This window comes from Myotis daubentonii, chromosome 1 (assembly GCF_963259705.1).
Source record: "Myotis daubentonii chromosome 1, mMyoDau2.1, whole genome shotgun sequence".
NCBI lineage: Eukaryota > Metazoa > Chordata > Mammalia > Chiroptera > Vespertilionidae > Myotis > Myotis daubentonii.
In genome coordinates this window covers 177558165-177575076 of record NC_081840.1, presented here as the reverse complement: position 1 = coordinate 177575076, position 16912 = coordinate 177558165, and the positions used below count along the sequence as shown (strand labels likewise).

The 16912-nt window shown below is 40.2% G+C and overlaps 1 protein-coding gene across 17 annotated transcripts in view; it reads right to left on the bottom strand.

The window, feature by feature from the left end:
- WDFY3 (WD repeat and FYVE domain containing 3) overlaps nt 1-16912 on the bottom strand; it is a 277660-nt gene that overhangs the window by 100051 nt on the left and 160697 nt on the right. For all 17 annotated transcript variants that reach the window (XM_059666363.1, XM_059666352.1, XM_059666330.1 and 14 more), the window contains 8 exons: nt 14786-14957; nt 13502-13716; nt 11878-11990; nt 9001-9232; nt 7209-7309; nt 6854-7072; nt 2724-2905; nt 800-1031 (listed from right to left, as the gene is read on the bottom strand). In XM_059666363.1, coding sequence (XP_059522346.1) covers nt 800-1031; nt 2724-2905; nt 6854-7072; nt 7209-7309; nt 9001-9232; nt 11878-11990; nt 13502-13716; nt 14786-14957 — 1466 coding nt within the window. The remainder of the gene's footprint in view (nt 1-799; nt 1032-2723; nt 2906-6853; nt 7073-7208; nt 7310-9000; nt 9233-11877; nt 11991-13501; nt 13717-14785; nt 14958-16912) is intronic.

The window sequence follows — 16912 nt, the reverse complement described above, 5'->3', positions numbered from 1 at the left end:
CAGTTTCCTCATCGGTAAAATGGGGATGAAAACAACTGTACCTAACTCCCAGTATTTTGAGGAGATGAATAAAATGTGAAAGGCTCAGAACAGCTATATCTTTCAGGTGTATTAACTTATTCAGCACTTAAGTGATCAAGAAGTGTTAGCTATTACAGATACTATCTAAATCAGAACATGAGTGAAAGACAAATGACTTAGCCATAGTATTATCACCATGTACAATATACTTGTCCTAACTTCTGAGAACCTTGGTAGATGAGAACAAGGGATGGAAGACATTTGGAAAGAGTACCACATCAGTTTCTTTGACTCTAAATTCTCTTCGGGAGAAAGGATAACAAAAAGTACACAGCAGCAGTAAAGGGATGAGAAAAGTTTATGTTAACTGCTCTAACCTCAAGAATATATGTGTGTGTTTTCTGGACCTATCATTCCTTCCTTTAACAAGACTAGACACATTTTAAACTGCTTCATGTAATAGGAGAAATAACAGAAAGAGGATAAGGCTGAGGTTAGACTTTTAATGAGAATGTACACCTACATCCTAGAGCCAGTAAGAGAAACTGGAAAATTAGTGATGAAGAAAAAATCAGGAAAGTATATTATAATCAGTGGAGGAGAACAGTGTGAAGAGGAGTGAGTCATCAATAGCATCGTGCTGAAGAAAAATACAGAACTCCCCCCTTTTTTAGATAAACAATGTATAACCTATATACACACATGTACTTTATTCATGCATCTACACTTTAGTAGTTAAGCTTCATACAACTTCAAGAAGAAAGAATAAGTTACTCACATGGCATACATACAGCCTGAAAGCTTCCAACATAATCTGGTCCTAGTTCATAAATGGTAGTGACACTTGAAGGAGGTAAAACTTCTTCCAAAAAATGTGTGGGTCCTAGTCGCCAAACCAGTGAAGCAATTTGGCGCTGGGCAGGTGGAGTACCAATGTATGCATAGACTGTGCTGACCACAGGAGGATTTACAGAACCTGAACCCCCAGGAGTACTGTGAACATAATGAAGCTATAAAGAAAACAAAAGTAAGTGTGTGAGCTATGACACACACACACAAAAACAACTTTTCCCAGGAAAATAAGCATTTTTACTGTATATTTTCATTATCTCAAGGTCATATAATCTTATAAACATACCAAAACTATTGGGTTGAGAAAGATAAGGGCAAGTCAGGATTCTGGACCCTAATGTGAAAGTTGGAAATGAGTTATCCAACTCCCAATACAGATAAACAATCTAATGCTAGAAAGAGCAATAATCAAATATAGGGAGACTGTTACTGTCTGGTTGGTTTGCATATCAAATTAATGATGCGTCTATGAAATTTTTGGGTTGATATAAAAACAGCTTTCCAACTATGGAATTCAAGTAGACTTAAATTAGCTATGTTACCTTCAATGTGAGTGTGTCAAATGAAATTATTCATGGAAAGTGTTTCATAATGGGTAAAGTGCTATTAAAATATTAGAAAAGCGAATAGTCTATTGTCTGTTATAATTTATACACACACTTTAATCTCAATGGAAAATACATTCTGAGATTTGAAGTTACACTACTGTTTACTGACATGTTGATTAAATTACCATTCAATTTGTTTATAATAAATACATAGAGTACAATAGATAATGAAATCAAGTTGCATCTTATTGTGTGAGCAGCTTTCATCATTTCACAGAACGAGGTACATTTGTCCTAGTTTCAGATCATCTATTATTCCACATACTAAAGAACAGTTCCTAGTGTTGTAAATAGTATGACTATGAAGAGCAACACATGAACTATCGTTGGCTTCACAGGAGTCTAGCTTCTCACAGGCACAGTGATGATGATAACATAGATATATCCATCATAAATCTCCTATCTGTCAATTCTCGAAGCTGAGGACATTTTTATTTTCAAGAATACTAAAAATAATGAGGAACAACCTACTAGAGAATCTGCAAACCCATTTCAAATGCAGTTGTGTGTACAAAAAATAAAAAAGACTATTCTCACAAAGTGCATTTTAGCATTTATCCTCCTGACACACGACGCCAAAAACAAGTATCATTAAGGAAGGAACTATATTCAAGGAAGCTGCTGATTTCACTACTTTTTAATCATTAATTCACACAAAAGGACAGACTTTGCCTTTACTACTTCTTTTAAGTGATTATCTCTATAAAAATGGGCACTAACTTTTAGAAATTAAAGAATTTTAAGTGTTTGCTAGTTGAGTTCTATAGAGAGTAACTAGCAGTCTTTATCCTGATTCAAAAAAAGAAACTTCTTATTCTTTACTGGTTAATGCACCTCTCTTGCCTCTCTCCTGGGACTAATCTGGGTGATCTGAAAATAAAGATGAATAAAAACAATTCTAGCTCTAAAGAATATAGAATCTACTGGCTGCATACAATAATAACAAAGAAGTGACAAAAAAGTGTGCTCATAATTTATTTAGGCATCCTTCAACTGGTTTCTCTGTTGTGAAAAAGCACTCTGCAGTCTGGTTCAATCACAGACGTATTCAGTAATTCTTTATTTTGTAACCTCTCCTTTCCATTCTTCTCGAATGAAGTGATAGAAACTAGCCAGCCACATGACTCTAACATATTGTTCAAATAAAAGGTCAATTTAAAATTAAGACAATTTAAAAAATACCCCTGCAAACACACAGACACTCTAAAGCAGGCTGAGCTTTCCAAGTGCAGGGTTGCTCACCTTCACAGTGCTGACAAGCTGTCCATCGATGTACAGGGCCACAGTGCTGTTCTTGAGCATGCCTTTGCTCATCACCAGAACCAAATGATGCCATTGCCCCTCGACTATTAGTTCTCCACAACGAAAGCGAGCGCAGCATGGGAGAATCTCATAAAAAGAGGATTCTTCACTAAAATCATCAACTAAGAAATAAAAAAATACTCAACGTTATCCTCATTCTAACGAGTATTCATATCTAGATCTTGACTTTATGTTAAAATAATATGATGACGATGTCAATGAAAATATCCTATTTGTTCAGTAACTTCATCTGTACTAAAAAGCAAAACCAGAGCTCCAGTGGCGCAATCGGTTAGCGTGCAGTACTTATAAAAAGGAAAACCTGGGATATGCTTTTGCTTTCTTCTCAAAATACATGTAGTTATAACCAAATAAAGTTATAATAGCTAATGAAATAAAAATAAATAAGGTTAAGTAGACAATAAAATACAATTATGATAAACAAAAAGAGACTAGCTATATAAAGGGTCTTTTTAAATTCTACCTTAACATACATTTGATTATAGCACTGGTTTAAAAAAAAGACCAAAAAAATTTTAAATTATATTCTTGCTATATGCTCTACTCAGTGATGCAAAGGGACAACTATCTGTTCTTCGTTTGTGAGTGTACAGTCCTGACCCTGACCTGACAATAGCTGGTAGTAAGATGATTTATGGAATGGAAAAGTATTTGATGATCCAAGTTCTCCACTTCACCAGATAAGTCTGGTGATTTGCTAACATTCTGCAATCACTTCCTGACTCTAATCTGGCTTCTCTCTGCTACCCAATATGCTGCCAGATTGCACTAGGAAATAATGGGTTATTATTAATTTAACCATAATGTTAAGTTAATTAATACTAATTTACCTTTCCTAACTATTCAAGAAGGGGAGGGGAACAACAGAAATCCAGATGTTAAAAACCTATTCCCCCCTCAAATCTTTTTTTTGTAAAAGAGCTAATCTGGTAAGAGATCAACTAAAGGACTTGTTATGCATGCATATAAGCATAACCAATGGACATAAGACACTGGGGGATAGGGGAGACTAGGGGACTATCTAGGGCGGGGGGGGAAAAATGGACACATATGTAATACCCTTTGTAATACTTTAAGCAAAAAAAAAAAAAAAGAGAGAGAGAGCTAATATGTAACCATGTAACTTAAAGCAGACCTACCATTTTTCAGTACAAGCAGCAGAGACAAGTAAATATACTGAAAGTTAAAACTTTAAATAATATGCAGAAATAACTATAAATAAAATATTAATTTATATTTTTTGAATCTTAAAATATCTGCATGTGTTGAAATGCCAATTCAGAATATACATCTATTAATGAGTTAAAACTACTACAAAGACAGAATCTTCTCCACAGGTGACCTAACTTAGGAACAGACTTAAATAAACTAGGCCAGGGGTTGGCAAGCTGCGGCTTGATAAAATGCGGCTGGTGAGTCACATGCGGCTCTTTGGCCCCTTCAGTGTGGCTCTTCCACAAAATACAGGCTCTTCCACAAAATACCGACTTCTGCGCATGGGCCACGAAGTTTCAATCGCACTGTACGTGCACACCCGCACGTGGTATTTTGTGAAAGAGCCACACTGAAGGGGCCAAAGAGCCGCATGTGGCTTGCGAGCCGTGGTTTGCCAACCACGGAACTAGGCGAAAAGCAAGATCTAGTTTTGAAAGGATGTGAAAAAAGAAGACCAAAAGTATAGGCAAAACCAGGAACTCTTCCCTCTCCCTGTCCTCATTAACGGACTACCTCTTCTTGGGGATTATAGAAAATATTAGAGGCCCGGTGCCAAAATTCATGCATGGGTGGGGTTCCTAGGCCTGGCAGAGGTCAGGGCCTATCGGAGCCATCTCACCCATCCTGATTGGGGCCGGGCTGACCGGGGCCTGCTGGCTGCTGGATGGGGCCTGCCGGATGGGGAGGGACCGGGGAAGGTTGGCTGGCCATGGGATTTGGCTGTGGGAGCACACTGATCACCAGGGGGCTGCTCCTGCATTGAGCATCTGCCCCCTGGTAGTCAGTGCACACCATAGCAATTGGTCGACCGGTCGTTCCAGTCGTTAGGTCGTAATGGTTGCTTAGGCTTTTATATATACAGATTACTTCTAAAATTTTCTGAGTTTCACATTCTGACTCAGGCTTAAACTAAGACATACCCAGTATTCAACAGTGTCAGGACATCTTGGTGAGCCAACTGGTTTCTGACAACTCTTAATTTCCTAGACATCTTAATGGGGCTGTAGCTGTTCAGAGGATGGACCCTCGTAGTAGCAACATCATATGTATAGGTTGATATAATTTCTAGTGATATATGGACTATAGTAGTCTTGCACATTACATTTAGTGAAAATCTATAGAGTTAGAAAACACTATTCTGGTTTACTGAAACACCCTAGGATCTAATCCTTAATGTTCCCATTAAATTCTACCCTCTTTCCAAATTCTTCATTTACTTTCCTCATTGTTTCTCCTTCAAACCTTTCATATTCCTTTTTCCTTTATTTTTCTTTCTTCTCATTCATTCCTTTGTATTTTTAAATAATACCTGTTGGCATTCTATGTGCTAGGTACTGCTTTAGCTGGCAGGCTACCTAGATTACCAAGGTTATAAATTGTATGTAGGAACTTAGAATTCTTGTAAGGTAGATAGACAAAAACAAAGTAAATAATTAAAATCTATTAAGGCCAGATAAATAACAAAGAATATTAAACAAGGACTATGGCAGTGGGCATAAGAAGGAAGAAAAACTTTCAAGAAATATTAAGGAAACATAATACAGGAACACTTCATGAAAGAAGTGGTATTTTTCAAGGTAGACATGAGGGGTATAAGCTGGGCTAACTGGTAGTGGGGGTCTCCACAAGACAGGAGAATAGAAGGAGATGCAGGTTTTATAAAATAGAAACATTACAGTGTAAGTTGTTTACAGGAAGGCTCTTCATATGAAGATATCTAATATGCAGTTGAAATATATAAATCCTAGGACACAAACATATAAAAAAATTTTACTCTCTGAGTCCCTGGGATAAAAAGATCTAAAGACTTAACACTAACTAAAATTGATGATTTTTTTTTCTCATGAAGAACAGATTGAATATGAAGACTAATGAGGAAACCTTGGGCAATACTAATTTTAAGGGAAAGATGGAAGAGAAAGCTGTTGAAGAACACTGCAGAGGTCAGAGAAATAGTGAAAGAACAAGTATCCCAAATTTTAAGACTGGAGACCGTTTTAATTAAGACAAAACTATCAACAGGGTCAAATGCCACAGAAGGGGCAAATAGAGTCCTAACAAAAACTTTAAAGCATTTAATGCATTGATGCCTAACTCTGTACTAGTCATGATGAAGAATACTAAGTAAAGCAAGAAGCCTTACAATCAAACTGAGAAGCTAACATTCATATTCAATTAATATTTGGACACAACCACAAGTTTAGCAATATGTGGCATTTTATTTATTTAGTTAAGACAAAATTAGATAAAAAGAGGTATATTTTTATACAAGTGTTATAATCACAGTAAAGAAAATTCAGTAAACTGAGATGCATATTTTATGTTATTTAGATAATTCAGAAAGAGCTTCATGCATGTCTTGAGTTTGAAGTTCCTCTGTATAGCAATGCAATGTTATGGCTTGTGGAAGGGAACTATGGAATTAGGACTAAGTGATATGTATTAAGTCTTGAAGGTAAGTGATGGATAAAGTAATTTAAGTGTTATTATGGCTAGCACAGTGGCACATATGCTCAATGAATATTCATTAGTTAAGCAGAATTCACAGCCAATGAAGATCCTTACTAAAATATACCAGACAAGGAACCTGCTTTCCTAGCAAAGGCTGTGCTTTTCTTGGCAAGTAGAGATGAATCCTTATTTTAGGGACTCTCTCCACTGCTTTCTAAGTCTCTTTTAAAAGTGCCTTAAAATTTACTGGTAAACAATACATGCAAGACTTCATATAACCTGTTCTATTCTATAATAATTTAAATGGGAAAAAATTAATATTATAATGAACTTTAGGACTTTTAATGATCATAAGAAGCAAAAAGAAAAAGACAGATACTAACCATAGTTCTGGAGTAGCTCCTCTTTGGTGGAAACGATCAGAGATCGGTCTTTTGCTGACAGAACTATGGCAAGGCACACGTAATGCTGCTCAGAAGAATTTGCTCGGCGCACAACAGTCAGAAGTCTGACAGGATGGTTATTTGAAGGAGAACTAAAATGTTCAATACAAAACCAGCTAGAGTAGCTTAAGCCAGACGGAGGAGGAAAGAATCTTTCACCTAAAGTAAAAATAGTAAAATAACAATAAAAGAGTTTATGTTGAGTCATGTTTACAATAAAAAAAATAGCAATGAACTCCAAATACAATATAATCTACTAAAAAAAGGACACATAAACAAAGAAAGTAATATTTACCAGAACCAATGCCGCTGACCACAGCCCCATCAGTCAGACCTGTTGTAACAGCACTGTTTGTAGGGGCGTTATGAGGGGCCAAACTGGGCAGGAACAGGCATCTATTAAAGAAAAGATGACGTACATATTAGAGATCAACTTTTTCCTGTGTTATCACTATGCACTCACCACTGTGAAATGAACTACCATTTCTTAAGGGGTATCGAGAGATAAAAAGATCATGGAATAAATCTGGGTGCCTAACAAAGTTTCCCTCTTCTTTTAATTATGTGAGAGTATGGAAAGATAATACTTTACAAATCTCATACAGAGTCCTGGCCAGGTGGCTCAGTTGGTTGGAACATCATCCCATTCACCAAAAGGTGGCAGGTTTGATTCCCCTTCAGGGCACATACCTAGGTTGTGGGTAATATCCCCAGTTGGGGTGTGCATGGGAGACAATCAATCAATGTCTCTCTGTCTCTCCCTTCCTCTCTCTCTAAAAAAAGCAACAAAAACATATCCTTGGGTGAGGATTAAAAATAAACAAACATAAAATCTCCAATAGCATCATTTGACATTTAAATTTTTTAAAAAAATAAAAGTATAACTTGTATATGGTAAATGTACCAACATATAATTCTGTTCAAGACATTGAAACAATTTTATTACCGTAGAAAAACTCCCTGTGTCTCGTCCAGTGAGTCACTCTCCTATTACGACCATTCTGATTAGTTTTGCCTATTCCTAAATGTGGTTGAATCTACTATTCAATGAAAAACTATGATAATCTTAAAATAAAATTTATAGTTTTAGATCAACGTATAAGAATCCCACAAATAACTATAGTATAGATGTAGATCTGTTCTATTAGCATCTGTGTCCATTTCAAGGTTGATGGACTTTATAAACTCTTCTAGATTCTCTACAGATTCTTTACTGTTGCTTCTGCTACTACAACCTTTTCTGCCAATTAAAAAAATTTATTTATTTGATGTGATAGTCACTGAATATTTATAATGTATGAGATACTAAGATAGGTATTTTGAGGGAGAGGATAATAAAACCCAGTCAAAGAACTTTTAATCTGATTTTGATTTGCATATTACCCATAAATTTATTATGTTAATTTTAAATTAGAGGCTGGTAAACATTTTCTGGAAAGGACCAGACCATAAATATTTTCCTCTTTGCAGACCAGATAGTCTCTTTCACAACTACTCAACTTTGCCACTCCAGCATGAAAACAGCCAAAGACAATACATAGTTTACTGAGTGTGGCTGTGTTACAATAAAACTTTATTTACAACAAAATATAATTTACAAACATATTTGAACTTTGGGCTTTAGTTTGATGACTCTAATACCATATAAAGTTATGGTGATAACTTTAAAATAAAGTAATTTAAAATAAGTAATGCAGAATAAGTAATTTAAAATAATTAATTTATAATAAGTAATTTAAAATAACAAAAAAATAATCAAAAAGGGCTGAACTAAATGAGCACTATGTTCTTTCACAGCAGCCAGTTTACTTTGCTGGGTTTTTTTCTTCCCTGCTTCACTAGTAATGGTCACTCCAATCCATCAAAACAAATACCTTATCACTGTGGCTAACAATGACACCAAATAAATTATACAGTAAAAAACAAACAAAACTACTCTTAACATGATCAAGAACTGAATAATTTGAAACTAAACAGTATATAGTATATTTTAACTAAGTAGATTTAAAACCAAAGATCTATTTGTCAAAGGCAAGTATGAATCATAAAAAACATAATAAGGCTTGGCTACCTTGTAAATTCCTTACCCAAACCCTTCAAGGGATGTGTCAAATTCAACAAAAGCTGGAGTAACTGAAGACCCATGAAGTCTGATGTCATGTGGAGTTGTCATGGAGACCAGACACTTTACCCGGGTCAGGGGTACAGTGCTCCCTTCTGCAGATTTTACCAAGCTCTTGCTTATCCGATAGTGGTTATCTTCATGTAAGCTGAAGACATTATCAGAACCCAGACCTTCCATAGACATGATCAGACTACCTATAAATCAAAGACAATTTCTTGGAAAAAGTATCACATAGGTTTCTAAAATAATGACTTTACAAGGCTGATTTATTTTTATTATAAACTACAGTTTTAATGTACTTTATGTTCATTTTAAAACTTAAATAGCCCATGTTTCCTTTTTTTACATATTACTAAAGTAATAAGCACATTGTAGAAATGTTGGAAACCAGAGCACCAATAACCACTATTCCAGCCCCTGTTACAATATAATTCAATAATAAATTATGGTTAATGGCTTTTATAAAAACCTGATTATACTTTTAAGTCACAAAATTATTTATTACTAGAGGCCCAGTGCACAAAAATTCCTGCTGGGGGGGAGGTAAATGAGAGTCCCTCAGCCCGGCCTGCACCCTCTCACAGTCCAGGAGTCCTCTGGGGATGTCCTACTGAGAGGGCCTAAACTGCAGTCTGGCCTCCCTCTGTGGGCAATCAGGATCAGGGGGGAAGCGCCGCCCCCATCATCCCGCTGTGGCTGTCAACTGGCGTTTCACTGCAGGATGGACCAGCATCACCCCATGACCCTGCCGCTGCCGGTCTTTCTCTGTGGGATCAGCCCAGCCCGTCATCCTACTGTGGCCGTGCTGGTGGCCTCCCTTTGCAGGAGGCGACCAGGCGGGCCCCTTCACCACCGCTGGTCACCGACCCCCCACCCCCATCACTGTTCCCTCACTCTGCCTGCTGGCAAGTGCCTTGGCTGGCCTGGCGCAGCCTGCTCGCTGCCCGCCCCCCCCCCCCCCAAAAAAAAAAAGGTCGTTCTGCCATTCGGTTGATCTGCATATAGGATTTTTTTCTGAGAAAAAAACAAAATATTCTAGAAGCATTATATGAAACGAAACAGGTCATCTTTCTTATGGAAAAAATCAGAGATAAATGGCAGAAATTTCTTCCATTTTCTCTCCATTTTTAATTCTTCTAACTATTAAAATTAAATATGTGATCACAAAGTACTTAAATTAAGAAATTTCTATAGGCATGTAAATGATAATTTCAAGAATGAAAAGACAGACTTCAAACAGTTCTATTTTTCAGATATGGATTACAAATTTAATGAAGAAGATACTCCCTCTTGGGATAAATTACATGAATGTAACTGTTTCCCCTGTAAATGTGTTAAGCACTTAGGCTCAACCATAAACACAGTTCAATATTCTCCAAGATAAACTATTTTTATTTCTATTCTTTACAAAGCAAATCACAACTCAATTCTAAGCAACTGTGTAAAGTATAAAAACAACAGTAACAAAAAATATACATACATCTAAGAGATGTATATTAATTAATATAAAAAACTGCAATACTTTTTGTTTTTCAATAAAATTGTGTTGGAACTCAAAAAAATCTTAAAGTTTTCAAAATACAGTATTCACTAAAAATGGATAATAATTTTCAGGGGGAAAAATTCAGACTGAAATAATGACTGAAGGTTGTTGAAGCTCGGATTCACACCTGAACAAGAAGGGCTGAACTAAATGAGCACTATGTTCTTTCACAGCAGCCAGTCTACTTTGCTAGGTTTTATTCTTCCCTGCTTCACTAGTAATGGTCACTCCAATCCATCAAAACAAATACCTTATCACTGTGGCTAACAATGACACCAAATAAATTATACAGTAAAAAACCAAGAAATCTGGTACAGATGAGGTGTCTACTGAGAACACCATCATAGCTTTTGAGTGGATGGAAATCTGTTGCTTCTCCATGTCAGGTGGGTAGGCAGGCCTACATTCTGCTAGCCGCCTCTATCACCATTCTATCGGCCTGATGCAAGAACTTCTCTGCTTGGAGTTCATCACCAATACTACTGCCTTCCCCCTCCCCAAGAAACTGCCTTCTCCTATTGTTGGCATTTCATTCTCAGCCATCCTCTCTGTAATGATTCTTGCAATGCACTGGGATATCAAAGTCCACGTGACCAAACCACCTAACACCTCACATTCAGTTTTATGAGACTCCTTTTCCCCCAGTGAGCTTCACCTCTAATTCCCTCAGAGCAATTTGGGCACGGTCCTCTGCTTGTTTCACTGCTCTAATTTTAGCTGCCATTGTTCCACCCCATTTTTCCAGTTTTCTCGTTCCATTTCTCTCACTACATTTGCTTTTTGGTTGAGCCATTATTCTCCTGACTAGTGATCATCCTCTTCCTCCCAGCCTATCATTCACTGCTTGGCTTCACGTCTTTCCCTATCTGGCCTATACTCCTTGGTGTAGCTCAACTACTTTAATCAGTATTTTTAATTTCCTGTTCTTCATGTCCTCCTGTAGCAGCTGTCCTGTTAATATTCCAATCAACATTCTTTAGTCCAGGCAAGAAAGGCTAGTAAAGAAAGGCAAAGTAATTATGAATCCTTTGGAAAAGAAGTATTACCTCTGACAACCCAAGGATTATTCTGCAAGTAATTAAAAATCTCCTCTGGATCTCACTTATTACATCAATGATTACTCCCCAACCCCCTTCAGTCACTCAACCAGATCTTGTTTCTACATTTAACTAACAACAAACAAAAACAACAGTGAACTCTTCTTTCCTTTCTATCATAGTCAAACTTCTTGAAATAATATTGATCCCCCACATTTATAAAATCAACCAAAAAAAAGAAACTTCAAAGTCAACTTACTTCTCATCTCTGGCTCATAACTCAGTGAACTTGGTTTATGGACTCTATATTGTTTTAGCAGTTTTTTGTCCCAGGCACCACAATTTAATGGACTTGCCAAACGCAAAAACTCCCTAAAGAAAAAACAAAGCAAAGTTATTCCTTGACTGAGAATATTACATAAATCATAAACCAAACACACACAAAATAGGAGTTACTGAATTATAACACATCAGTTAAAATACAAAAGCAGCCCTAGCAGGTTTGGCTCAGTGGATAGAGTGTCGCCTGAGGACTGAAGGTCCCGGGTTCGATTCCAGTCAAGGGCACATGGCTGGGTGAGGGGGCATGCAGGAGGCAGCTGATCAATGATTCTCTCTCATCATTGATGTTTCAATCTCTCTCTCCCTCTACCTTCCTCTCTGAAGGATTCTGAACATATCCATAAGATGATGGAAGAAGAGGGTGGGACTATCTTGTTCATCTTGGTATCATCAAGGCCTTACATAGGGTCAATTTATTGCTTTTGATGTTGTGTTTCCTATCTAATAAACAGGGAATATGCTAATTGACCCTCACGCCATTGCAAAGATGGTGGCACCCACAGCCAATGAGGGAATATGCTAATTGACTATACCACCCTCAAAGATGGTGGCGCCCACAGCCAATAAGGAGAAAATATGCTAATATACTGCCCCACCCTCAAAGATGGCAGCACCCACAGCCAATAAGGAGGGAATATGCTAATTGAGTGCCATACCCTCAATGATGGTGGTGCCCACAGCCACAAGATGGCCTGCAGGGAAGGGCAGTTGTGGGTGATCAGGCCAGCAGGGGAGGGCAGTTAGGGGCAACCAGCTAGCAAGGGAGGGCAGTTGGGGGCGACCAGGCCTGCAGGGGAGGGCAGTTGGGGCAACAGGGCCGGCAGGGGAGTAATTAGGCATCGATCAAGCTGGCAGGGGAGTGGTTGGGGGTGATTAGGCTGGCAGGCAGAAGTGGTTAGGGGCAATCAGGCAGGCAGGCAGGCAGGCGAGCGGTTTGGAGACAGCAGTCCCAGGTTGTGAGAGGGATCCCAGATTGGAGAGGGTGCAGGCTGGGCTCAGGGACACGCCCCCCACCCCCGCCCAGTGCATGAATTTCATGCAACGGGCCTCTAGTAGTTATATAAGATGTTACCACTGGGGGAAACTGGTTAAAGGGGACAGAGAACCTCTCTGATCTAACTTTATAACTTCCTTTGAATTGGTAATTATTTGAAAATAAAAAAGTTAAACAAGTATTTCTAGTTTAACATAGAGTCTTTACATATAATATGTTCTTGTTTAACATAGAGTCCTTACATATAATAAGTTCTTAAAGTATGTGCAAGTCATAAATATAGTATGACATTAAAGGAAAGTGTTTGCTGAATTCAAGTAGAAGAAATAACCAACAAACAGAAACATCCTCTCTTCTTTAAAAACTAGATTTATCTGTGTGTATGCACTACACTTTGAGCATTTTGCCCATTTTAGTTGTGCTTTGGATCTTCCCACAGATACTTGAATATATATATGTCCATTAAAGCAAGAGCTCTTGCATATAGACTCTTGGAACTGTCGTTACTAATTGTGAATTATTAAATGTGAAAAAGAGAACTACTGACCTCAGCACCATGGGCTCCAGAGCCTGGGAGGCCAATCGCTCAAACATCCGCTGGAGGGGCGGATGCAGCGCGTGGTCCTCATCAGCCAGGGCGGCACTGCACCGCTGCAGCAGTCGCGCATGAAGTCCGGCCTCACACATGACCTGCTGGTTTCTCTCTGTGTGCACCAGGGCTTGTAAAATATTTGCCACGGCAAGTTGGAGGTCCAAAGCATGCTAAAGTTGACAAAAAAATCCACACCACCAGGGCATTCTTAGTAAGAAAGGTGACAGTTCTCTCCACATGAAGCACACCTTTTAATTCAAGGTCTCAAGATGCTGTGAATTACTTTCCGGTTCATTAAGTGGCTGGCTTAGTGACACAAAGGCTCCAGAGGCTGGGCAAACTCTTGCCATTCTCATTTTGTTGGCATTACCAGCTGGACTCAATTCTCTTCCAAGTCTTTTATATTACACTAGAGACCCGGTGCACAAATTTGTGACGGGTAGGGTCCCTAGGCCTGGCTGGCGATCAAGGCTGATCGGGGCCTTCCGGCTGCTGGCCAGAGCCTCCCCTTCCTGGCTGCCAGCTGGGGCCTTCCTTTGTTCTGCACCATCCCCTGGGGGTCAGCACATGTTATAGCAAGAGATAGAACTCCCGGTCTCCTGGTTGAACCTCCGCAGGGACACTTTGCATATTAGCCTTTTATATATATGACTGTATAGCTAATAGTATTTTTATTTTTATAGAAATGGTGGCTGTGAAGTCTTTTCATGGTGGGCAAATAGCCAGTTTAAAGGAAGTCCTATTATTTACATTTATGACATTTTAGGTCTTAGAGGTCATACATTTTAACAAGATTTGTCAACCTAACTCCAGGTCACCCAAACTTTTGACTGTTACAAGTCAAAACAGATAAATGCCTTCAAAGTGGTATCTTTGGTCACTTTTCTTTCTGTACTACTTACTAACAATGTCCACTGCTGAGCAGGATTTATAAGGAAAAACAATAATTTTCACACCAAAAATAACCACCTTGGCTGTATTTGTCAAATGAATTATATTCTAAAACATTCATAGCTATCACTCATGAAGAAAACTAATAAAATTACTGAAAACTAATATAAATTACTGAAAATTAATAGAAAACCCTGTATTTTTTCCTTTACCTACTTGGATATGTGATATGGAATGGTTTCACATCCCTTCCTACCTTTCTGACCCCACTCCCTTGCTCATGCAGGCAAACCCACATCCTTTCGAAAACTCATTAAAGACAGAAGGAGCTGACAGCACCAAGCTTACTTCTGGCTGTGCCACTGACCCCACAGAGGCCAGGAGGTCCAGCATCGCCAGCATGGCTCCCGGATGGATGATGACAGCGTCCGAACTCTGGAGAGAGGAAGTTGCCACATGTAGTTTCAGGTCATTTTTAGGAGGGTACACGGGGGGAGTTGAAACAGAATGATATGCATGCCTATGAAAAAGAAAGAAGGGTAATTTGGTATTTAATTCCAATCAGATTCTTTTCATTTATTTTATCTGCTAACTAGGGGCCCGGTGCACGAAATTCGTGCACTGGGTGTGTGTGTGGGGGGGGAGTGTCCCTCAGCCCAGCCTGCCCCCTCTCACATACTGGGAGCCCACAGGCGTAGACCCCCATCACCCTCCGATCGCCTGATCGGCCCCTTGCCCAAGCCTGACGCCTCCGCCAGAGGTGTCAGGCTTGGACAGGGGACCCCCATCTCCCCCCAATCACTGGCTCTGGCCCCCGCCCAGGCCTGAGGCCTCTGGCCCAGGAATCATGCCTGGGCAGGGGACCCCCATCTCCCTCTGATTGCTTGCTCCACCCCCCGCCCAAGCCTGATGCCTCAGCCAGAGGAGTTGACCCTCATCACCCTCCGATCACCAATCACCGGATCGGCCCCTTGACCAGGCCTGAGGCCTCCGGCAGAGGTGTCAGGCCTGGGCAGGGGACCCCCAGCTCCCCGTGGTTGCAGGCTCCGCCCCTGCGCAGGCCTAACGCCTCTGGCCTAGGCGTCCGGCCCGGGCAGCAGGGACCCGCAGCTGCAGCGGCCCCGCGATCGTGGGCTCCGCTTTAGGCCCAGGCAAGGGACCCCTAGCTCCTGGGACTGCCAGCTTCGACCGTGCCCAACTCCCATCGCTGGCTCCACCCCTACTTCCTGCTCTCACTGGCCAGGGCGGAAAAGGCGCCTGACCCTGGGGCCGCCTTTGCCCTGCCCCCCAGCTCTTAGCTCCCCCCTGGGTTTCCGATCACTGTCAGTGGCAGGGGGCTTCTTCCTGCTTTCCCTTTCGCCTCCCTGCATTGTGCCTACATATGCAAATTAACCGCCATCTTGTTGGCAGTTAACTGCCAATCTTAGTTGGCAGTTAATTTGCATATAACCCTGATTAGCCAATGAAAAGGGTAGCGTCGTACACCAATTACCATTTTTCTCTTTTATTAGTGTAGATAAGCAAAAATCCTTGTAATTCAAAGTTAGGCTACAAAACACCTTAACTTTGGGATATAAAAAGGCAATTATCAATTCTTAATGAGTCACATATAGACTATTTAACTATCAATTCCTGTAGACTCTTATGCATCCTTACCATTTACTATTTGGATTGTTTCATTAAAGAATGGCACACTATGAATACAGTTACAACTGCTCTGTGATAATATTTATAAGTTGCTAAGAGTGTAGACCCTAAAAGTTCTCATTACAGGAAAAAACACACACATTTCTTTCTTTTTTTTTATGGTATAAATAAGAGATGATAGATGTAACTAAACTTATTGCAATCAACATTTCACTATATGTAACTGAGATAATTATATTGTGCTCTATGTCAATTATATCTCAACTAGAAGCCCGATGCACGAAATTCATGCAAGGGGCTCGGGGGGGAGGGGGGGCCCTGCCACAGCAGCCACCTCTGCCTCGGCCTTGCCTCAGCCTCACCACTGCCGCCACCGCCAGGGCTTCATCTGAAAGGTTGTCCAGAAGGACGTCCGGTCTAATTAGCATATTACACTTTTATTATTATAGACTAGAGGCCCGGTGCACAAAAATTTGTGCACTCGGGGGGAAAAGGGGGGGTCCCTCAGCCCAGCCTGTGCCCTCTCGCAGTCTGGGACCCCTCGGGAGATAATGACCTGCTGGCTTAGGCCTGCTCCCGGGTGGCAGAGGGCAGGCCCAATCCTTAGATGCAGCCCCTGGTCGGGCTCAGAGCAGGGCCGATTGGGGAGTTGGGGTGCCGCCATTTGTCATGCACAGAGCAGGGCAGAACGGGAGATTGCGATGCCACCCTCAGTCACGCTCAGGGTAGGGCCGATTGGGGGGTTGGGGCACCGCCCCCTGTCACACTCAAGGCAGGGTCGATGGGGAGGTTGTGACGCCACCCCCTGTCACTCACAGAGCAGGGCTG